This window comes from Toxotes jaculatrix, chromosome 5, assembly GCF_017976425.1.
Source record: "Toxotes jaculatrix isolate fToxJac2 chromosome 5, fToxJac2.pri, whole genome shotgun sequence".
Classification (NCBI taxonomy): Eukaryota; Metazoa; Chordata; class Actinopteri; family Toxotidae; genus Toxotes; species Toxotes jaculatrix.
Window position 1 is genome coordinate 6,907,967 of NC_054398.1, and position 24,483 is coordinate 6,932,449.

Consider the following 24,483-nt stretch of genomic DNA (forward strand, 5'->3'; position numbering starts at 1 on the left):
ACAATAAAGTTGCAGACCATAAACCGAAACAATGAGCTGAAAGACACTAAAACACTTCATAGAGCTGATGAGAACAGCAGAGTGGGTTGATTGTCTGTGGAGACACCACAAGCTGCACCTGTTACAAGTAGTCGTGTGATCTTTTGTGAACATAAAAGTAGGGATGAAAAGTGCTCTACAAAGTTACCCATGCTGTGCAAGCCGTGAGTTTGTTTTGTTTTAGTAATTTTCATCATTTATTTATCATGGCGTATAGGAGCTCTGAGTCTATTTGACTATAGGACCCACCTCGCACATGTTTGCAAAACTCTTCCTGTGCAGGACTCCATGCGGGCACCTCAAACAGCACCGCCGGAGAAGAAGTAGAGTCGCGAGGAGGCAGGGGTGGAGATGGAGAGGGGAGAGAATTTGTTTTCATTACACACTTATTCACAGTTCCAGTGTCAAGCGTCCCTGTCTTATCTGCATCCTCAGTCCCTTCTCCTTATCTCACGCTCCCTGCTCTGCCCCCTCCCTCTTTCTTTCCTCCTCCTCTTTTCCTTGCTAGCCGCAGATTTGGATGAAGCCTGCAGTTGTTACGGCCAAACACAAGTCGTCACAGCCCCTGTACTTTTATTGCGCATCTCTTGATTGATGTCCTCATATCTATTGCTCACACATACTCAGCTGCTCGCAGATAGAAACAGACTATTAGCATTGGCGCTGTGCCGTAGCCTTTCTCTCAGTAAGTTAGACTCCAATCACTGGAAGATCTCGCTGGCAGAACAGAGAGGAGGAAGTGATAGAAAGACAGATAAAGACGACAAAGATGGTAAGATAAAGTAAGAGCCAGCAGAGAGGACGGGAAGAACGAGAGAAAGTCAGAGAAACGGGGGGAAGAGAAGGGGGTAGTGAGAGAAATGTGTAATAGGTTTTCCTGTAATATGCTGTCATTGGCATTGAAGTGTATGAGTGTACACTTGTATAAGTTGCAGTGCGCTGCAGAAAACTGAAAATGGGAAACACTGACACTTAAACTAGCAAGGCTAAGCTTTTGGTGGTGCTGGTGGTGTGTGTGTGTGTGTGTGTAAAGGAAGGTATGAGTGGGAGAAAATAGAGTTTGCATTGAAGTAAACGTTGCGTAAATTGAAATCAGTTTTATAATATAATTTCACAGGAGCACAAAATGGTCAGCTTATTGGGTGACCAAACAGAGCAGGGGTAGAACATGACCTCTTGTCTTTGTAGACACATAGAGCCATTTAAATATTCAAATTGGACACTTTTCCCTTTACCTCAGATAGCACCAGTCATTATGCTTTGAAGTCTCGTAGAAACACCTGGGAATAACATGTTGCTCCTGTGTTCTTTGACGCTGATCTTTGTCTCATTATGCATCACTATCTTCCCCTTACCATTGGGCATTTTAATCAGCCAAACAGTGGTCTGCCTTCCAGCTTTTCCAGTGCCCCTGCCTTGTATTCATTATGCACCTTTGAAGAACTCACAATCCCCTGAAAATGAAGTGACACCTGCAACACCCTGATATACAGTAGGTGTGTGGGTAATAAGCTTTGTCATGAAAAGAAAGGATGGTTTTCACACAGTTTCATTTGATTATGGAACTAAGCCCAAAAGCAACATAAAAATGAATACACAAGGATTAAAACAGTAATATAAACACATAAGCACTGGCAGGTTCTTTGCATATATTTTTACATTATTAAATCTCGTCTCCCCGTGATCCCCCAAATCATCTCACAGCTCACTGGAGAAAGGGGTCCAGACCCTGAGGTTGAGAGCCACTGCCTCACCGTTTCAAACCAATTTACCTCTTAAAAGTCAGTAAACGCATGACCTGACCAGTCATCTGGGATTGCTACGGCTGTTTTGTGAAACTTAATGATGCAAATTCGGAGAGAGGGAGGCGAGAGCATGAATATCCATCACGCTCCTGGAAACCCACAGAAGATTCAGCAGAAAAACAGGCTCAGCTTTAAGGGAGAGATGGATGAATTCGGCGTGTGCTTTGGGAGTTTCATGTGGACTCTAACGTGATCTGTAGCTCTGGATGTTAGACCCGGGAGCTGTGAACAATTGGTGCATGCATGTGAGCGCGAGTGTGTGACTCCCCCCTGTGCAATTCTGACTAAAAGAAGAAAAAGGGTAGAGTTGTGAAAGTCAAACAGTGAGAGAATGGGCGGTCTGTAATTATTTTTAAAACTCACAATGGTTTTTCTGTGTTCTCACTCACTAATGTGTCCTATACACAACAGATATGTGGTGTTACTGTAATAGATGGTGTTATCTCACACTTGTCACAATTCAATAGCTGCTATCCGCATCAAAAAATAAGCTTTGGCATTAATAGGTTTGCCATAGAGTTCAGACGAAGTCTTCATATCTAAATGACATTTTTCAACTCATAAATGGTTTCTGATATATCAGCTAACGTTGTCTTAAAGCTGCACTAATTTCTTTACATAAACAGTGGATCCAAAGATTGTATAATATAAAATGGGTCACCCGTAGAGACAAACAAACAGGGAATTACAACTGTCAGCTCATTGTTTTGTTTTTACAACCTACAGCTTTAAAGTTTTGTTTCCAGATGTAGCAAGCAGCTGTTTTCAGGAGGAAAAAAGTTCTGATAAACCCACTCTACACTCCCTGTAAATCTATCAATCACAGGGGAGTACTATCATTCTTCTGTTGATGGTCCGTCCAAGTGTCTCTAATGCCTGAAAAGTTCACTACTACAATTCATGTTACTGAATGCCATATAAGAAATGGATTTCCTATACTACAAGAGATTGCATAATAAAGTTTTGATTTGTAGGAAAACATCAGCAAGTAAAATGTCCCTTTGAGAAACAAGATAACTTGATTGAAGCTCGCATTTGCTGTAACATTTCAATCCATTAAATGTTGCACTTGATGACACAAGAAAACATAAATCAGTGAAGATTAATTGACAAAACCATTTAAGATCATTACACATTGCACATCTCAACGCTGACATGATTAAAAACAAGCAGAGGAACAAAACAAACTTCTGCCTCAGAGATGTGCATTGTACAAGTTAGAAAGTACATTTTAAAATCCCAGTAGAGATCCACCTTCAGTAGCAGTGTATCCTCTTGATCCAGCAAAACCTGAGTATTTAAAAAAGGGAACTGCGCAATGACTGCACTATATTAGCACTAGAGGTACCAGCCAAGTGCCTCAGTTAACTGAAAACAAACAGGAGCAATAATCAATATTTATGCAAAGAGCTTTCTTTTATGGCACTCACTACTCAGCTTTTATCATCTTTCTAGATTAGCTCTTACTACAAATTGTCTCTTTCTTATTTTTGTGTATCCCACCCACACCTGCTGTTGACACACACAACACGTACGGACGCACACAATATATACTAGCATTTTGCTCCCGATGTAACTGGATTACAAGTGGGCGGCAAGCCGTATTTCTCCCTCCTGCTCCCAAATCCCTTTGAGTTTTCTGAGTGCACTGAGGAACAAGGCTCAGATCAGAGTTATAAAGAGCTCATCTGTCTCAACACATCCACAAGGGCGACAGCAAAGCGCTGCTCTCAGATAAGAACTTCTGAATTAGCTGTCAAAATAAATTATTTACATCTTCAGTGTGTATTGGTGAAGACTCTCTCTTTTTAGTTTTAGTACACATCAGCTTGTGCCAGGTTTTTTTTGTAGTCTCTGCATTAAATTGTTTCTGGTTTTCTGCACACTTTTCTTATTGCAGGTTTGTCAAATTAGCAAGTGCCCTCCCTTCTCTTAAATTATAGTGTTTTCAGCTTAAAAGCAGATCATTTCAAGTTTGACTCAGGATTTAAATTCACCTCTTTTATTTTTGATAAACACTGAAAGGATTGCTTCTCAGAGAGCCATATGTGAAAGAATTGTTTTTTAAAACCCTCAAAGGTTAGTATTGCATTACGTCTCTGCCCATGGATCGCCTCTAATGAGACACCTTGACAGTGAGACAGATGCACTGCATTCCTGCCAGCCCTGGCCAGGCTCCTCTGTGTCCTCTTAGTGCTAAGAGCAATCCCTTACCAAAACATACACACTTACCCACACACATGCACACACAGCCCCTGACTGGGCTCTGATGCCAGCTATAGCAGCTCAGAGTAGTCCCTAAGGGCGTAGCTCTGCAGTCCAGTGGAAAGAGTAATATAACAGCCTGCTTTCTCTAACATTGGGGTCACAGTGTGTGCCTCACGCCACGGCACTTTCTGCCACTCAAGCAAAAGTCTGGACAAATCACCTTGCTGTCGTGACAATTATTTTACAGTGCAAGCAGAACAGACGGGCCACTTTTGCATTAAGTTGTTTATTTTACTTTCTGCTCGCTTCTGCGTGTGCGTGCTTGAAGTGGACAGTGCGTGTGTTTGCAGGTGAATGAGGACATGTGCGGTCATTGTGTTTGTGCACTGTCTCATTTGTTGACTGATTTGTTTGGGCCTTCTCTGGTTTTGGAGATAAACACATAGAACCAGATATGAATATTCCTAATGGCCTTTTAATGTCTTTCTAATTTGCCCTTTAAAGAGCTCTAATGGACTGTCCCCATGTTTGCACAGAGAGGAGGCACAGTGGATCTGACTCATTTAGTGGTAACCTTTGAGCCTGCACTAAAGCAGACAAAAGCATTACACTTCTGCAGAACTTCTACTGAAGTAAGAAATATTATAGCCTCATATTTACTCAACAGTCTGCGTAGCGCCATTGTATTGTGCAGGGTTTGAGCTTTAGAGCAAATCTGTGCGTTTATGTGGAATGAAAATGAACAATTAATGGAAGATTTCAGAAATTAATACACACCATTTGGGATTTGTAGGAAACGTAATTGCGACAAGGTTACATTTTCTACTAATGTAATGAGGATATGTTGTTAATTTCTACATTTGGTAGGTAACATATCAGTAAAATGTTCACAGAAAACATATCTGATTTCCACCAAAATATCCAGTCCTGCTGTACAAAAGCCACTTGTGACTAATTCATTCATAAATATAGCACTTCATTTGTTCAAAAATATCGTTGACTCTGAACATAATCAAGCCAGCATGTCCTACTAAATGTATTTGCTGTTGCAGTTTAGTTGCACATGAACATAATATCTGGGAGGCAGGGTCGGCTGAGGAGTACAATTTAGTTGAAAAATAATCATGTCATTTGCCTCTGGTGGACACGAAATGTAATGGAGACACTGACAAATGTTGTCAAAAGCATCTTTGGTATTTTTGTACTGCAATTTCCTGTCACTTATCAGCTGACTTGCACACTGAGTCCAGTGATAAAATATAATTGGCCAATAATATTGGTCATGCTGTTACCTTGGTCAATATCTTTGAGATGCATACAGTGTACAAATATTAGTCGTCCTCACATATTTGACATTAAATGCCCTAAAAAATTGTGTGTGTGTGTGTTTCTCTAATGACAAAACAGTGAGTGATGTAACAGAGATCACAGTGTGTGTCTGATAGTGTAGTCAGTGATGGGTGCAGTGAAACATAGGGAGGTTAATAACCTGTGAGCCTGGCTGTGTTTTATGGGAGGCACTTGCCTTATGAATGGTATGGTTTCTCTATGTGTGATGGCGTGACTGTGTGGGTGTGGGTGTGTGGTGTGTGTGTGTGTGTGTGGTGTGGTGTGTGTGTGTGTGTGTGTGTGTGTGTGTGTGTGTGTGTGTGTGTGTGTGTACACCAAAGAGAGAAACTGAAGGAAAGAGAGCATGCACAATGATACATGTGTCAATATTAATAGTGCATTTCACTTCACAATAGTGCCTCTTTGGTTACAGTGAAACATATATGTCTGTGAACTGTAGTAATCGCAGGCAGGGAAGGTGTGTGTGTGTGTGTGTGTGTGTGCGTGTGCGTGTGCGTGTGCGTGTGCGTGTGCGTGTGCGTGTGCGTGAGCGAGAGGAGAAAGGTGTGAGCAGGGGTTGATTGCAAAGCCATTTCCCAAGGCTTTGTCGTGCTCTGTTAGCTGAAGAGCTCCATTTCAAAGACAATTTGTCTACTGTTGAGCACTTTGGCAAAGAGCGGCCTCGTGCTGAAGAAAGTCTGTGTTTTTGTGTGTCTGCTAATCTAAAAAAGAAAGTATTTTAAAGTAATTTTAGCACTTTAAGCGCCCTCTCTCACCTCAGCTTGTGCGCATATGTCATAATCTTCAACACTCTTGAAATGTCAGAAGGTGAGACCCTGTCAAACTGCATTTTACTAGTGTTATGTTTTTCATTATACCTTTTGTTTTATTGTGTTTTATATACTATTATTTTATTGTGGCACCTTCTGCATCCCTCACAAGACACTGAAGCTACATGTTTGTGGACTTACAGGAGTTTCACCTACTCTGTTTTACGCTTTTGCAGTAGTCAGTAACTCAAAGAGCTGCTCTTGTTTGAAAGGCCACATTGAAAATGTTCCATCTTAGGGACATCCTTCAGACTGTGTGAACAAAAATGGCCTTGTTTTTATATATTTTTCTTTTTATGTAATTGTTAGCTGGTTTTGTTGTCCATGTGGGCAACATTTGGATGAAACATAACAAAGCTAAAGTATTATTGATGATGTGTGATACTATAAATATTTAAAATATTTTTTTATTTAGAAATTGATTGTGTGTACAGTGAGAAAAGCATTCAGATTTAAGTTGCCCTATGTCTTATTAGGTACTAGTGGGAATGTTTTTTTAAGCTTGTGTTTTGGACATTCAGAGGAGTCATACACAGTATGGGACAAATATGGAGTATTTGAATGGCTGTGTTGTTGTGTTTTCTCAGTATAAGCCCAAAATAAACTGGGTAGATGACGTTTCTGCATGATAGACTGTATATTTGATGTTATGGGGCTTATGTGATCAAAACTTTTTCCTTTACAATTTTTTTTTTTGAAACTTTCTCTCAGGTATGCTGTTCTGCGAGACCCAGCAGGCTGGCTGAGTGTGAACCCAGTCAGAGGAACTGTCAACACTTCAGCCTCACTGGACCGGGAGTCTCCTTATGTCCATGACAATAAATACACAGCTGTCTTCATTGCCACAGATAACGGTGAGTTGCAGACACCCCACTGAATGAAAATGTAATGCTAATAACATTGTAAGTGCTCTGTATACAGTCAGTGAAAGTCTCTGAATTTACTTTCCTAAACTGGTGCCTGGAAGACAATGCAGGAAGTAAAAGAAATGTCAACTGGTCACACTGTTTTATGCTAAAGTGCAAAACCACCCCAGCACCAAAAACGTCAACAGCATGTAAAGTTAACTTAAACTACCACTTTAAACAAACATGTTTTCGTTAGCTGTTTAAGGTTTTTGAAGTGGAATTGGATAAAGATTCCACTTAATGCGGTGGCAGCGTGCGGTGGCAGCGTGCCAACAAGGTTTTCCCACCATAGATTCATTCTCATTTGCATTTTACAAAGAATTCCTCCTGGGTGACGAGTGTTGGTGCAGAATCACTGAAGCAGAAAAAAAAGTAAAAACAAAGCCTGGCTCTGTGTATATAAGTTCAGTACACACTTGGAAAGGACTCACTCTGTCTGTTAGTTTGACCTGGCCACGGTGAAACTGTCGTTATCCCATGGTGACAATGGGGTGGCCTTAAGTGGCACTGCCTCTATTGGAGCATATGGTGGCTGGTTGGCAGTGTCAGTGGAGCTGCTACTCTGAGACCTTCCAAGGCACAGATGAAAGTGTCGAGAGCCCCGGCGCGTTTCTCCTTTTTCACTTTGCTTCTCTCTCCATGTCATCGTCTGTCTGTGTCTCTCTCTGTCTCTTTGTACCCCTCTCTCTCTGTCTCTCTACCTCTCACTATCAATCTATCTGGTCTCCTGTGCTCAGGGAGATTCTGACAGATCCATTAGAGGAACTGAGAGATTCTATTAGTAGGCAGCAGAATAGCACTGTTGTGCTGGGGAATTCAGCAGCCTTAGATAGATGAGCATTGAAAGAGGAGTAATGATGGGGCAGGAGAAGAAGGTGGAGGAGGTGGAAGGGTCAAGGGAAGAAGAGAAAGGAAGGGACATAAGGGGAGATAACAGGAAAAAGATATAGAGCCAGGGAAGTGGGTAAGGAACAGGTGGAGAAGAAGAGAAATGGTGAAGATTATGAGTGGACAGAGCAGAGAGTAAGATTGGTGTTGGAGCCTGAAGGAGAGGCAGGGCAAGACAGTACAGTTTGATATTACTGTAGTTTTCAAATTGCTTGGGCGCAACATTACAACATGCAACCTGCAATTTTCACCATGAAATAATTTCCTCTCCTGTTCATTTTGGCAAGTTTCATTAATCAAAGCAAATGACATACTTCAATCTATGGACGAGCATATGGGATCCCTATCACGCTCAAAAATGTATCTCTAATTTGTGACATACCACCATCTGCTCTATGCACGAAAACAATGCTCGCAAATCGCTTCAGGGAAACAATCCCCTGATTGCTACATACTACTACTGTATTGTGCATAGACTGTACATCGCCGGCTGGGTATCAGACCTTCATACTTTTACGGACTGAAATGTGTTCATTATCAATTATAAGCAACCGTCAAGTACTTAAAAATGGCATCAAATGCTCACTCACATTCAGCCTCACAATTAGTTCTCCGTTGATCAGAATTTGCCTGATGTTGCTTAAGCTGCTTGTTTTTAGACCGTATTTAACCATTGAAAGCTTTTTCCTCTTTCGCTAAATGAAAAATGGGTTTTGTACAAAACTCATCCATAATAATATAATATTCATCAAAGTAAGGTATGAGATATGTAGTTATTTTATTTTATTTTGGTTTTTTGGGTGAATGTGAGGTTGCTCTTATGCGCAGCATTGCTTTGAGTTAGATGCCAATGTTAGCATGCTGACATGTTCACAGTGACAATGCTAACATGCTGATGTTAGCATTGTCACTGTGTGATGTACCGTGTTCACCATCTTAGTTTAGTGTGTTAGCATGGCCAATCACCAAACAGATGCTGAGAACAGCTCAGTCTGCTGAGACTGCCATTAGTTTTGCATGTATTTACTCACAAACCAAAGTACTGGACACCAAAGTCAGTGCAGTTCAGCCTGAGGAGAACGTGAATCCATCCAAGAGAAATAGTCACAGGATTACCGAAGTTATAAGGATACAACAACTCTTCCAAAATTTTGTGCCAGCCCATCTTGTAGATGTTGACATATTTGACTGGTTAAATGAAAACTCTGACTTGAAGGTGGCACTAGAGAGAAAGTCAGGGTATTGACAAAGTTATTCATTCAGGATTCATTCTCAGAGGCTTATTGATGTTTAAGATGCACATGTATCCACGCTGCTCCTCGGCCATTCTTCTGCACAAAATGACCTACATATATATAGAAAAGTGGAACCATAAAAATCCCTGCACCTCACCCTTTAACACTTTACTGTGTCAGCTCTTGCATGTGTGTGGTTTGTGTGAACGTGGTTGGAATGTGAGAGGAATACTGATATGTGCTTGACCCCGGCCTCACCTCTCTTCCTGCACGCTCAGTCATCGACAGGACAAATTTGCTCTTTCCCCACAGCGATCTGCGCAGTGATTGCATGAGAACCCACCTACTGTATGTAGACTACAAACAGGATATCGATTGACCCTCTTCATTTTTATCTTTATGAGGACATTTGAGATGAATACATATCCACTCCGCAGTGGAGAGGAAGAGGGGTGAGAGGGAGAGAAGGAGAAATAGACCCATGTCAAACAGGAAGGGACGAGGTCAAAGGAGAGGCTTATAATGAGAAGTGCCAATACACAAAAGACAATTAGGAAAAGATATTCTGTTTACACCGAGGGCCAGCTGATCGCTGCATGGCATGGTGAAGAGGAGGACACACAGAGAATGCAGAGAGGGAATGAAGTGACGAGGGAAGAAAGCTGAGTCCAGACAACAGAGACTGATGGAGAAGAGGAGATATGAGTCGTATCTCCCTTCTGTTATCATGGGTAACTGACGAGCTAGCGTCCCTAGTGAGGAATCAGGGGGACTTCTGTGAGCGTAGTAGTGTGATGTGCTTCATGGAGACATGGCTATAGGAACATACTTGGATCCCATCGCTTCCATCGAAGGCTTTGAGACTGAAATGTTACTGCAGCTTTGACATTGAACAGTTAGCCCTGGGGCCACATCTATACTACGTATACTATACGTTTCCACGGCGTTCTTACACACCGTATTGTTTATTGTTTATGCCAACCGCCCACTAACCCGGAAACTGCACAGAGAGATGACCCTTGACCTCTTGTATGCATTATATGTGTGTATGTATGAATTATATGTATGTATAATGCATGTTAAAGAGGCCCCAGAGATCCTACTTTACACTTTACTTTTTGTACATTTTTTCTATTCTCTTACTGTGTGTTTATCATCATTACTATTGTATAGTACTATAGTACTAAGTTTTTATGATTCTGATTCTGTTCATCTACATTTTTCCTATCTATATTTCATTACATGTGACAATAAAAAAAACTACTGCATCAACTTTACATCATTAACTTATATTTTTACCTACTCACTAATATTTCTCCTTCTGCCAGTAACTGTAAAATTTGTGTTGTGCAACAGAAACTGGGTGAAATGTTTTTCTGAAATAAGAATTTTCTCCTTTGTCAACGATCAGTCCCATGGCCAGTTTAAGCAGATTTGACCTTGTGTGCTTGCATGAAATGGGAAGTATACTCTTGGTAAACGTTTTGCATGGTTAGCAACAGATTGACTGTAGCTCCTGGTTAACAGCATGAGGGCAGGTCAGCTGGAGCAGTCCTCCAGGCAGCAACAGATGGTGAGCAATGGAACGAACATACTACAGGGAAGGAAGGAAGACAAGGAAGGCAGGCGAATGGTAGACAGAAATAGGACAAACAAAAGGAAAGGAGAGGAGAAACGAGAAGTGAAGAGACAAGAAGAGAATAACACAGGATCTGATGGTTTAACAGAGTGAACTAATGATAATATTGAAGTCAAGGTCAGGGGTCATCTCAGCTGGGGGAATTTGCAGCAGTGAGTCTGTAGCCTGGGAGGTTACACTGTTTCAAACAACTGCACTTGCAGGAGAGGCCGACTGAGCCTCTCGCCCATGATGTGTGAACTTCATGAATGTGTGATCGTCACTGCACACAGGTGTGCGTATGTGTATGCATACATAAGAGTAAATCTCTGTTTATTTACATGCGCTGGTGCTCATAGTCATCCTTGCATCTGTATTTGTGCACATTGTACCACCCCCCCCTCCATTCATGTGTTTCTGCTTTTCAGTTTATGACCGAAAAGCCACATCCCTGTTTTGCCCGGGCAGCGGCACCTGGCAGGCCGGCGAAGCGGCACATTATTGTTTGAGGAGATATTGTTCCAACCTGAGCAGAGGGCTTGACGGGCTGTTTATATAAACTCTCATCAGTAGCTGCTGGTTTTGCGCGCCAACAAATTCTCTTCTGCTCTCTGATTCCCCGCCGGGACGCCAGCTGTTCCCACATCTTACCCCCTTCTCCTTCCTTCGCATTCGTTTTTGCATTCAGAGCTGGAGGATCCGTGTGTTTGTGTGTGGGAGGATTGAAGTTGTGTGTTCATCCTGTTTTTTAATGTCTTTGTCCTGGTACATGCAGTGCCTCTCTGGCTTGCCCCTGTGTATCCACTCACTGCTGTGTGTTGTGGTTCAGTGTTTTCTCCTGCTCCTCATTTAAATGTTAAACCGCCTCCTGGTGGGAGCCATTTGTCATTGGGAGGCATGAATACATTATCAAAGCCCCAGTCGCCTGAAACACGTTGGCAAACACACGCACGAACACACATGCAGTCTTCGGTGTCTGCTGCTACAGAGCCTGCTATTAAAAACTCTTAAGTTATGCACGAAAGAGCCAAGCAGTGTTTGCTTTGAACACATGGACGTACGGAGGAGAGACCTCCTTTTAGTATCAGAACTGCGTGTCTGCCTATCTGTATCACAGTGAGACATCTTCCACACAGTCAAAGAGAGCTTTGTTAATTACAGGAATATTAAGTATTACACACACACACACACACGCGCACGCACTCAGACTGAGCAGTGTGATAGGTCTCAGCATTCATCACAGTCAGATCACACCCCCTCTGGTTTAAATCAAAAGCGGGAGGCAAGAGGAGAGAGGGGTTGCTGAATTTTAATGGGTCACAGAACAAACTCTTTAGTGCTCAGACGGATGTAAAATTAGATAGGATTGTGTGTGTATGTGTATGTTCAGTATGTGTGTATCTGTCCATCTCTATGTGACATGTCTGCATAATAGGTTCATCATCTCTTCTCTCAGAAGAGAGAAAAAGACTGACAGTAGTAGCCAGCTGTCAGTATCAGAGACACCTTGTGTGTGTGTGTATGTGTGTGTGTGTGTGTGTGCGTGCGTGCGCAGGAACACCTTTGTGTGTCTCTCTATGTGTCCATTTTCATGTGTGATGTCTGCTGCTGCTCTGCCTCATTGCCATACTAAGTGCTGGGAACCAGTGTGCCGCACATTGCCGTAATGGGCTGAGTAATTTCCCTGTTTCAGGCCAGCCCAGATACAATGGTTTCGCTGCTAAGTGTCTGTCATGTCACCAGCGCACAGTCAGGCAGCCTGGCAGGCTAAATGCAGATAGATAGACTCATGTTGTGTCTTTAGCCAGCTGTGATCAGGCTGCTTCAAACTACAGCAGGGAAATAATAAAGCATGGAGGCCAGTGTGGCGGCCCAGTGCGCTGAAATCCTCAGGCCAAAAATTGAGCAGAATAGAAGTTATTTTGAAGATGAATGTTAATGTTTTACAAATGAGTTTTTTTTTATCCTCCAGCTCTGACTCTTACATGTATAAAACTCTTCTAAACCCTGATTTAGTTATTGATGAATCAGTGTTTGATTAATAGGGGTTTTGGGACAGAACTGTTAGGAGATAAAGGCATAGTGAATGCTAGAAATCAGCCATGACTGCCTGCTATGACTTTCCAAAGAATCTATTATACTAGAGCCAAGAGAGCAAGCGCTAAAGAACAGACTGTGTCTAATAGAATGGTAAATATAGTAACGGGAGGCTCAGTGTCAGGGAGACAAAAAACATGGAAGAAAATGAGACAAGCTCAAGAGACAAAATAGGGAGAAAAGTGAAAGGTGAAAATTAAAAAAACGACAGGACAAAGGAATAAAATGATTTTTTTTTTTTTTTATAAAATGAGCAAGGATGTAGACTGGAGGCTTAGTGAGACAGCAATTTGACCAAAACAGGGTTATTTGAATTCTGGAAGTGTTTACTTGCCCCTGTGTTGTCTTAAGGTCGCCTTCACTCCATCTATATATCTCTCTCTTGTCAATCCCTTTATGGAGACAGCCACAGAGGCGAGCAGGTTAACTACCTTGCTGAAATGTGTTCTTGCCCAGCCAATCAATTATGACCCTGTGCAGCAGTAGCCAGGGGTGATGCCAGCGTGAGGGAAGGGTGCAGGGTGTGGAATCAAGACATCTTGACCCAGGATAATGGCAGTGTAATGGGATATGCTCTGGGAAGCGCAGAAGATCACAGCTCGACGCTGTCTTGCCTTCTGTTGCCTTTTCTGTCTTGCCGCACTGCCTCATTAACCCCAAATACTCTCTGTGTCTTTCTCACTTTAGCGCTTCAGCAGCACATCTGTCTCTCTCTTCCTGTCACTCTCCGGCTGCCTCTGTCTTTTCACTTCTCGACTTGTTGCGGAACCTCTTGGGGAAGTCGCCACCTTGTAAACAGGCTGACTTTCGTCTGTGATTAAAGAGTACCTTTGTTTGGCTTTGCCAGAGAAGAAACTTCTCTCTCTCTCTCTCTGTTATTGGCCGTTATCAGGCCCTGCCTCTCCTGTGTCCTTGAATACTGATTCATCCACAGATCAAAAGTTATCGCTGTGCCTGGCACCCTAAAACAAGCACGCCTCTGCCCACTCAGCAAGAGATGCTCTGTCTGAGTGCAGTGATACCAGGCTAAAAACACTGAAACGACTGCTTATGTGGAAAGTGACTATATTCGATATGATTAAAATTTAAAAAGTGCCCTCCACCTCCACACGCAGTACATCTCTATCAGGATTTTCCACGAGGGCTTCCTCTCTGTAGATATGAACAGCTTTGGGTGTAGTTTTAATGACAGGGATCCAAATGAAATGAGATTAGTGGGTAGTGGAGATGGAGAGGGATAGATAATGAAAGATGAAGTCAGATGATGGAATCAGGCAAACACAGCTGATGGAGGATGTCTCTCAGTTTATCTAGAAAGTATGTCATTAGAACAACATAGGAAATCTGTCAGAGGCTTAGTTCCTGATGAAGAATTGAAGGTACCATCTGTGTGCATCAGTGTGCGTGTGTGTTTATCTGTCTGGGCTGTGCGGTGGGAGTGTGGTGTGCAGGGGTTGGAGGGTGTTTTAATTACATAGCCTCACAGTTTCTAAGATGCTGTAAAGGCCACCCCAATTAACACCTTCTGCGCTAGAATCGGCAGGGAACTGCTTAGATATAAATGTGATATGCCCTTCCTCCTGCGCGTGTGAAAACTCACCAAAGCACCCCATATACAGTATGTACACATAAGCAGTACATAAGTGTCATGGTAAGGTGTGTTCAATTTAAAATCCTTGATTTGGTAGTTTCAAGACACATGCTGTACCTTAAAGGAATAGTTTGACATTTTAGGAGCTGCAGTAATGTGCTTTTTTTTTTTTTTTGCCAAGAGTTAGATGAGAAGATCATTACCACCCCCATACCTGTCCATTAGATTGAAGACTACAGCCAGCAGCTGCTTAGCATAGGGTAGCATAAGGACTGTAAACAGGGGAAAACAGCTCGTCTGGTCTGTGTGATGGAAACAAAATCCACCTATCTGCTGGTGTTATTCGACCAAGAATCAGAAACAGAATCCTGCTGACCATATGGATCCCTGACTGTTCCCCTAGAACCACCCGCAGGTCAGAGTTATAAAAAAAATGCTGGAAAATATGAGGTTTACATGTGTGGTTCTGAGTTAAATATTTAAACTATTGGATGGATTGCATGTATGGATGAAACTTGGCACACACATTCATGCCCCCCTCGGGATGGCTTGTAATCACTTTGGTGACCCTCTGACTTTTCCTCTAGCACCATCATAAGGTCAGAATGTTAGTTTGTCGATACCTTGATTTATGGCTAAATAGCTGCAGAACTAATCACAGTCCCATCAGCCTCAGGTGTACTTTGTGCTTAGTTCTGACATGTTAAACTAAGATGGTGGATGTAGTAAACATTATACCTGCCTGACATCATCATTTTAGTATTGTCATTTTGAGTGTGTTATCGTTATGGTGTTGGCATTTAACTTAAAGCACCACTGTGCTAATAACTGCTGCCTCACAGAGCCACTAGCACAGCTGTAAGTTCTTATTAAATCAGTTTTTGTGATGATAGATTTCCTAACTGGTGCTATTGCTTCTAGCTTTTGCAAGCTTTTGCAAGCTTGCTTAAGCCAGCAGAAGAGGCAGGAAATGATCTTTCAATGTGTTTGGTGATTTTTTTTTTTTTTCTGAAGAATGTGGTCACTCTGTACGAATTGCCTTTTTACACCTGGCTGAGATCAGTCACAGTGCAAGTCAGGCTTCCTCCAGGTGTGGTAAGGCCAATCCGCTCCTTATCCAGATAGACAGATATCTAGATCCATTTACACGCTGGCTCAACTTTTCTGAACTCAGTAAAAAATACAGAATGCAGTTTTTTAAATAAATTTCATGTGCAAATACAAACTCCAAACCATCAAAGGCCACTGCAGAGCTGTTAAATGTGATCCTCGATTCCTCACATCTTTTCCTTGCATCTCTTCTCACATCTTCAGTTGTTGGGACTAAGATACAAGGAAGAGGTGCAAGTGAAGGAAATGTGGATGCAGCTATGGGAACTGGGAAGTACCCGGTGTCACTTGCCATAGTCAGAAAAAACAGGTATTACTTATAACATGCTCTGTTCTATTTAAATGTCCCAGGAAGTCATGACATTGTGACATTAAGCCAGCATGAACAATACCACGACCCTGACACAGAAGCAGCTAAATGGATGTCAGCTATTATTAATTTTATTGTTTACACTAGTGATTTTGCTACTGTGACATGTTAAAGTGTCCTCAGTGAAAAGGCCTATTGACAAGAGGAGACAAGAGTGACCTGTATTAGGGGAAAGAGGTTCAGGTGTGCAGGTGCCTGTGTAGGGCCTATAATTATTTTTGAATGTGTAACAAATTTCGATTCATTGCAGTTTGTACTGTAGATAGAAAGCACTCTACAATAAAACTGGTAAGCTGTTTAAAAGGAGCTTGTAATAATTACAGATAAGCCCTGTAGGTCATTAGATCTTGTTTAAGTGCTGTGAGTTTAACAAACTTGCTAATTAAAGTTGTTTCATTTGGATGTTCAGACACTTTTTTTTGATCTGGTAGCTTATCACAGAAAAAATCTTTTAGCAGAGTTTTTCTGAGAAAAGACCAAAACAAGAAAGGGAATTTTAACGTTTAATTAGCACAAAAATAGCTTGCAGTGTAAGCCTACTTTACGCTGTATCAATACCCTCCTTCTCCAATCACTTGGTATAATAGCCAGCAACTGATAACCCAAGCTCTATTCTGAAAGTAATTTGCCAGACTAGCAGCGATGCACCTGTCCCCAGCACCGCTTCTCTCCCCGAAGTCATCTCTCTTAATGACTTGTGCCTATTGTAATTGGCTCTGGCTGGTTTCATTTACAGTTCTGATCAGCCAATCAGATTAGCAAAGTGTCATATGATAGTGTTTCCTGAAGCCCTGAGGAGACTGATGAGTGATGGGACAGAACGAAGTGGGTTATCTGAAGCGAGTTTTAACAAGGTCCGGGACTTATACAGTGGCAAGATGGATAGCGAGAAACGGGGAAATACAAAACCAGATAGGATACTGTATCCCTCAGCATTACAATGAGTGCACAGACTGGCAGAGAATGACTACTCTTTCTATGAAATACACCGACTACAGGGAAGTGGAGTGGCAAATATGAATCCTTTTTCATTTTAAATACCGTCTTTTTTGTTTGTATTATGTAGAGTCTGTCATTTTTGAGTATTTGGGAGTTTAACTGAAAGAGGGGGAAAAAAACCCTCAAAGATATCTGACACAAATTTTAATACACATCTTAATAACTTTACTCAATATATGAGCAATATTCACTCTGCAAAACCTTGAAGCTAAACAGCATACACTCCAGTCTTGGTCATGCCAGGAAAAAGAAGATATTGAGGTTTTTTTTATGCTTCCCTAGAATTTCACAAAAAACTGACTATTTTTGAACCTATTTCAAAGCGTCAGTAATTTTACTGAAACGAATCACATATTGTGTAACTTGCTCTTCTTTCCCAGGTTGTGTGGTGTCTTACTGTGTGTGGTTTCATACTCTGTATTGTGATTCAAGCTGTATGATGTTGGTCTGTACCAGCTGTGGAAACATATTTCTTAAACGAGTACAATGCAGAACAACACTGTTAAACACACTGTAAAGGAAAAAGAAGTATCCCAGTGTGGTCGTATACAGGCTTCAACATAATGTGCACCCATTGTGTATGGATGTGTTTGAATGGAGTCCTGTGGCAGTTTTAACAAGAGCGGGCTTGGGAATGTGTTGCAGGAGATGAAGAGAAATTGGAAAAAGCAGCAGTGCATGTGTGTATTATGGTTCTGTATTGTGCAGGTGGTAATAAAGAGTGAGTTTTTTTCCTGATTTGCTGGAGGACACAGTAAAGTGACGGGTAAAAAAGATTTAACTAGATTTAGGTTGAATTTTACAGCAGGGCAGACGTTTCATATAATCATATAATTTCCAAAATCACTTCGCTTCAAAGCTCCTTTCCTGCTGCTCTCATCTCCTCCCTTTCTCATTTTAGATTTGGCCTTCATTTATCTTTTCTCATTCTCCTCTATTACCTTGCTGTAGTCCACCTGTGAATTAGTCTTCCTGACTGTTTAGCTGCAGCATGATGTATTGTGACATTTTCCAGTGAGCCATTCCTCACATGCGAGCCCTGCCCCTGGCTTCCTCTGGTCCCTGCTTGTTGTTATTTCATTTCCTTCATCATCTACTTTTATGTGGCTGAAGAAAAATAATCATAGTAATAACAATGCTGAATATTTTTTAGCCAAGGGCATCATCCACTGGTTGTTTGTACCTAAGCTGTCCTGGCATTTAATGGTTATTCTAATGAGAAAAAGAATTGTAGCCAGATAAGAATAGTCATTTTTCAGCTTTGTCCTTGGTGACAAACCCTAAAAGTGGGCCTTCTTATAATCCTGTGAATTCACTGGTGGTCGGTGCACTTGCCCGACTTATTTCACACTAAGAGAAACTTATCAAATGTATGACTTTGCCAAAAATGAAAATGGAACTGGCTGTACTTTTTCCCCCCTTCAAATTTGTTGTGCTTCCTGCCCTTACCTCGTCTCATAAAACTTCACAGCTACAACACATTTTCCCCCAAGTGGAGAGACCAAGCGCAAACAGATCATGGATTTTATACTCACCACACCATGCAGGGGCAGAAATTGGTACATTTCAAACTGCTGCTAGTCACAACCCTGTCTTTCATTTGTTTCTTCTACAGTGGGAAGAGAAGTCAGACAACAGAAAGAAAATATAAAGTGATAACAACAGAAAGTGACAGTCAGACAGAAAGAGAGCATTAGCCTAAAGCCTAAGCGTTGGGAGCAAAAGTGTGTTTGATGGGGGTGGGGGCAGATAGAGAGATATGGAGAGAAAGCAGGGAAGAGAGCGAAAGAAAGCTTTGCTTTTAGCCTGTAGCTGTGGATTAGCCCTGACAGCCCCAGGAGTCGATCAGTCCGCTTGCTCCTCTCATCTCTGGGCAGACGGGAGAATAACAGGGCTGTCTAATTTCTAGCCAGGGGCAGGTGGAGGTATCGGGAGTAGTGGTGGACGATGGAGATGGAGCAGGAGGGTAAAGCCTAAAGGAGAAAATTTGGAGGCGATGAATCAGCCCTGCAGAATTTGCACAACTTCTTTGGAAATACTTTAATAGTAGTCAAATATCACAACAATACAAATGCAAAATGTATTTGTGTGATATATCGTGTTCGTGCATATGATATGTCTTCATCACTATCTAAAGCATTTAGTATTTGAAATGGTATGACATTATTACTTCAAATTAAAACCTACAGGTGGTTGAAGGGTGGAGGTGGGACTTCCCCAGCAGTGTTTTACAGAAATTGTACTGCAGCAGCAACAGCAGCAGGGTTGTACCTAAGCAAAAACTGTGCAATGCATGTCATCTTAGAATGGACACCTTATTGCACTGGGCGCGTTGGATATGTTTCAGGGAGTGGTCATGTGCAAGTGCAGCACCAATAATGTAGATTCTTCCTGAACTGGCTCGCAGGCTGTGCTCCCTTTAAAACTAAAGAGGGACTTTGATGGAGACAATTAAACCTAATCTCACTCATTAATTAGTGTAATTCCTGCTGTGAAACCAATTTATCAGGATCAATCCCCACTTGTGTAAAGTTAATTTTGGTTTTGGACTGTTAATTTTTTTGTGATAATAATACATCATTAATTATCTCATTTGCACAAAAAAAGCACTTTTCACTTGAACAGAAGTTATTTAGCTTATGCAAGTTTGAAAACTTTCTGACTCCATCGCTACAACCTAATTAAACCCTAAATAAAGCAGAGCAGTCTGTTTAAAAAGCAGAGCAAAATAGTGCAGGGCTTTCCATCTATATTTGTGTCATTTTAACCTGTTAGCAAGATGCAAAATGTCAGAGACTCAAAGGTGATTGGATTACTTTGAATCTGACAGAACCTAATTTACTTACAGGTACGCTGGGATTCAGTTTTACAATACACTGCAAAGCCCAGGGTCAACCACTGCTGAGGGGAGACAGACGGTAATAAAGACAAGGAGGCATGGATTGTGCAGAGAGATGTCTCTTCTAATAAATACATAGTGTATGGGTATAGTGCCGCAAATTTTTAGCCACGCCAACAGTGTGTGTCCAGGGATGCCAGTGTCGGTCTGTTGATCTGTCAGTATCTCAATGTGTTGTATGGATAGCCATGAAATTTTCCACAGACATTCATGATTCCTAGGGGATGAATCCTACTGAATATGGTGATCCTCTGACTTTTCCTCTAGAGCTATCATGAGCTTAACATTTTTGTATTTTGGAGAAATGTGTCTATGATTTGATGATCCCTCGACTCTCCATCCAGCGCTGCCATCAGGTCAAACTATTCATGTGTCCAATTCTTTGGTTCTTGACCAAATACTGGCAAAATGAATGGTGGGAAATAATAGTAAATATTATGCCAAGTGATGGCCAAAGTGTAACAGAACCATTACAGAGCCTAATAATGACAGGTTAACATGGACGTACAGCTCTGAGTTTTAGTGCTACAGCGTAGTAAAATAAAGTGCCATAAACACTAGTTATATGCTGTGGCTGTTGTGTACTGGTAATGACTATACGCCCACCAAGATGGTCATTAAGACTGACAATTTGCATTTGGAATTCGCAGTTGCTAAAAACAACAAAATAATTGAGTAAGTCACTCTGAACTCAATTCTTATCTGAGTTACTCGAGGAAGAAAGTGATGCCTTAAATGACACACTGCAGGATAACACACAGTTCCTGAGAGAGTCAGTGAGCATAGAGCTTTGTCCTCATTTTAATTTGGTCTTACAAGATAAATATGTGCCCTGTGTTCTTTGGGTTCAGAATTTTGCCTCAACATTATTTTTTTGTCAAGATATGTGCATACAATGTTCCTCTGTTAATTAAACAGGAAGTCTCAGCCAACAGGTAGATGGCTTGATATGGCAATGAAAACAGTTTTGAGTGGGAACAACTTCAGCAGTCTTTTACACTTTTTAGTGCAAAAGACTATCCCTAAAAATGATCATCTGCCTTTGGCATCACAGCAAATCTTGCCATGTCCCCTCTTCCTTTAATATCATGTACATTACTTTTTATGTTCCCTTTAGTGCCGAACATGCAGAGGTGGGTAGACATGCTGTAGCTGCAAAGATCCATAAATTGCCGTCTCCTTTAGGAACACGCAGTGTCTTTAATCAGAACTTTTGTGACAAAGCGGTGTGAAGCAGAGGCCAGCAGACAAGCTCCATTGATGCTGTGGCAGGATGATGATGATGATGATGATGATACAGACGTGATGGAGCCAAGCTGAGGAGGAGCAGGAAAAGAGAGGAGCCGAGAAATAGTGATTAGGTGCGGGGAGTGTTCATTTAGGAAGACAAACAGCTTCAATTAAAGCTGGTCAAGCACAGAGATGGCCTCTCCCACTCTGAAATGGGTTTAGCTTTGCATCTTTTCACTGACGCGGGATCTAGTCCTCATCCTTACTCTCTTGGTCTCATGTTTTGAGTGATAATAGATTATCTAGGGTCTCGCCTGAAGAGCTACTGTCTTTGATTTGCTTTTGAACACATTTTTTCTGCTTTTGCTGAAGTAATTCCTCTCTGCTCTTGATCTGCTGACTGATATTGTCACAGTTGTACTTATCTACAGTATATGAGGCCCGTTTGTTGTTTTGTTTCATTCTTCGACTTGCATACAGAAAAGCAGCTGAGTGCAAAGATAGTCATTTCACGATTATTATACAGTAGAAATGCCAAACTTGCTACCATTACATTTGATTTCTCCCTATCTCCCTCTACCACAATCTGCTGATGGTTTTTACAGGTTGGAAAGGAATTATAGTTTGGAGCTTTAGAAACAAACACATTGCGATGATTATCTGCTAAACACTCAGCAGTTGTAGATATGATTTGAAGCTGAAAATGTTTTAGTTGCAGGTGAAAAGAAGGCAGTCTGCTTCTGCCATTCATTATTTAGTTCTCCTGTGGCCTCTGTTATGACTGAAAATCTGTTGCCACACCCACCTGGTGTTTTGTAGAGGGAGTTTTAAAAATGTGATGGAAGTACATTTGCTTATTGTTATCAATGCTACTTTTATTTTGGCACAGTGAGAGTATTTCAGCTTTGTAATTGACCCAGACCGTGTGGGTTGCTGGAAATGCAGGGAGGAAGAGTGGCCTTTTGTGTCTGTGTGGGTGTGGGTAGGGCCCTGCAAGGGTGTATATGAAGTTGGATTACTGCCATTATCCTAGAGAATTAGCACCTACGCATGCTTTTAAGGTTGCCACTACACTTGACTTACAGTACACTCATGCATTTATACAAATAGTAAATATTTACCACTTGGATACTTGCCTCCATTGGCCTGCCGGAAGGATTTAGCAACTTGGGCAATACTTCATGTTGCTTCTGTTTAAGAGGTCACCTGTGAATGAGAATTCTTGCGTTAAGATGAGAAATTTTCCATCTCGTGTATTTTCAGGTGTATTTGACATTTCTATTATTTAGCCCGGGGTATTTTTTCAAGGTAAGCAGTTACTGTACATGCACAGAGAGAATACTTGCAGTCTGTGGCTGCTGCAGAGCATGTTTAATCCCATTCTACATATATTTGACATCTAAATGAAAGGTATTGTGCTTACCTGACACTTGTGGTGTGGTGTGGTCATTTTCAGTAAATGTCTGGAGAATGGTGTCTTTTTAAGTAACCAAAAACACAAAAGCAAAATTGATAGGAATGGATTCAACAGAGAGTTTAATCTTCTCTAACATAGGTTGCAATCATGTGCATCAGCAGCTAGCACTACTTACATTAGTAAACCAGTGTTACTTCCAAGGCAGAGGAGTGCATCATTAATTACGTTACATTATTTTGTGGGCTTACAGGTTACATAAAAAAAGTCCCCTTTTCGGACTTTGAATGTGTAGTTTTCCCCACCACGAGGAAGTCGATCATGAAGCTATCAGAGTGTATGCTAAAGTTAGCTTTAGCTATAGTTAGCTTTAACATACAGGGAAGTTTACGCCCCAGAAACCCCAGCTGGTGTTACTCAAGATAATCTCTCATTTAAGGTTCTTAAAGTTTTGTAACATTAAAAGGGAAAATATACTGTTTAAAATTACAAAAAAAAAATGTAAGCTAAGCAGCCAAATAGGTTTATGTTGGAATGAAATAAGTCTTTTCTTACATTTTTTTTCTTCTTGCTAATTAGCTCTGCAATGGAAGAGCAATACTTCTCTATTTCCATGTCTTCTACATGGATCTCAGCTAGTTAGCATACTAACTAACATGCAGCTTTAGCCTCAGTTTTTCACTGTATCATGTATGTAGAAATTCAATGCATATTAATCCATTTTATAAATTTCTTGTTATTAAAATAAAGTCAATTAGAGCATAAAAATAAGCTTGAGTCGGTTATTTCTCCCAACACCTGGAACTGATGTTAGCATAATTAGCAGCTGTTGTTGAATCAGCCATCAAAAACATAATTTCAAATGTCACTGAAATCAAGGATCCACATCATTTTGGTGGTAAATCTCCTACCATTATCGCTGTAAACTGTTTACTTTCAGTTATTGATTAGAACTGTTTATTTTATTAATATCTGTTTAAAGTAATGTTTTGTAGATTGTGAGCCTTTGACCAAGCCTGCCAACCATGAAACTGGAATAGATTTACCTCTGCCTAAGCTATATTTATACTTTAATACATCCTAGTCATTTTTGCCTCATTAGTTTGTTTTTTTTTTTTTTTTTTTTTTTGTAATGTTTGTCCTAAAAAGTTAACTTTAACTTAATCAGCATTTCACACTAGGAGCATTTACTGCTCAGTGTGTGCAGCTTCCTCCAGTGGCACCATAAAAACCTAGACTGGGTTTCATTCCAGCATCACTTGACATTTATTGCACATACTGTATATCTCCTGTGTACACCCACTCTAAATTGTCTGCAAATATTTTTTTTCCTTGAAATGGTGGAGCAGCCCCATTTTACAATTACAGATCTTGTCTTTAGGTGTTAATTGCTGACTGACCTCTGGAGCTGTTGTGGATGCCGTGTGGGTTTTTTAATAACCTCTAATCACGGTGAAACAGAGAGCAGTAATAGAGAAGAGCCAAGCTGCTTTTTAACCCAGCATCCTTCAGTGAGGTGTAATCTCATACACAGAAACAGGCCATGTGCCAAGGCAAAATGCTCTTTTGCAAAACATGAGCCATTGTGATTCATGTTCTTCTGGCACTGAAATGACACATGGTTGAAAACATGGTTCTATTTTGTTTGGGTTAAATTAGGTCAAATTAGTGAAAAAGTGCAGGATGGATGCTACTGCGTTTATTAACCTTTTGGATTGTACAAAGCATCAGGTCTTAGATTTTACCTGGGATCATTTCAGCATTGCAGAATGAAAACCATTTAAAGGAGAACTGACTTTAGGATAATCATGAGCACACCATGTCTTACTACAGCCACATTGTATTTTTGGTCTTTTCAGATGTGCCCAGATCATTACGGCTCACATTATCCACACATGTGGAGCAGGTCTACA

At 41.1% G+C, this 24,483-nt stretch overlaps 1 protein-coding gene across 2 annotated transcripts in view; it reads left to right on the top strand.

Moving 5' to 3' along the window:
* The window catches only part of cdh13 (cadherin 13, H-cadherin (heart)), a 305,886-nt gene that overhangs the window by 264,388 nt on the left and 17,015 nt on the right, over positions 1–24,483 (top strand). For both annotated transcript variants that reach the window (XM_041038356.1, XM_041038357.1), the window contains exon 12: positions 6,923–7,065. In XM_041038356.1, the coding sequence (XP_040894290.1) occupies positions 6,923–7,065 (143 nt within the window). The remainder of the gene's footprint in view (positions 1–6,922; positions 7,066–24,483) is intronic.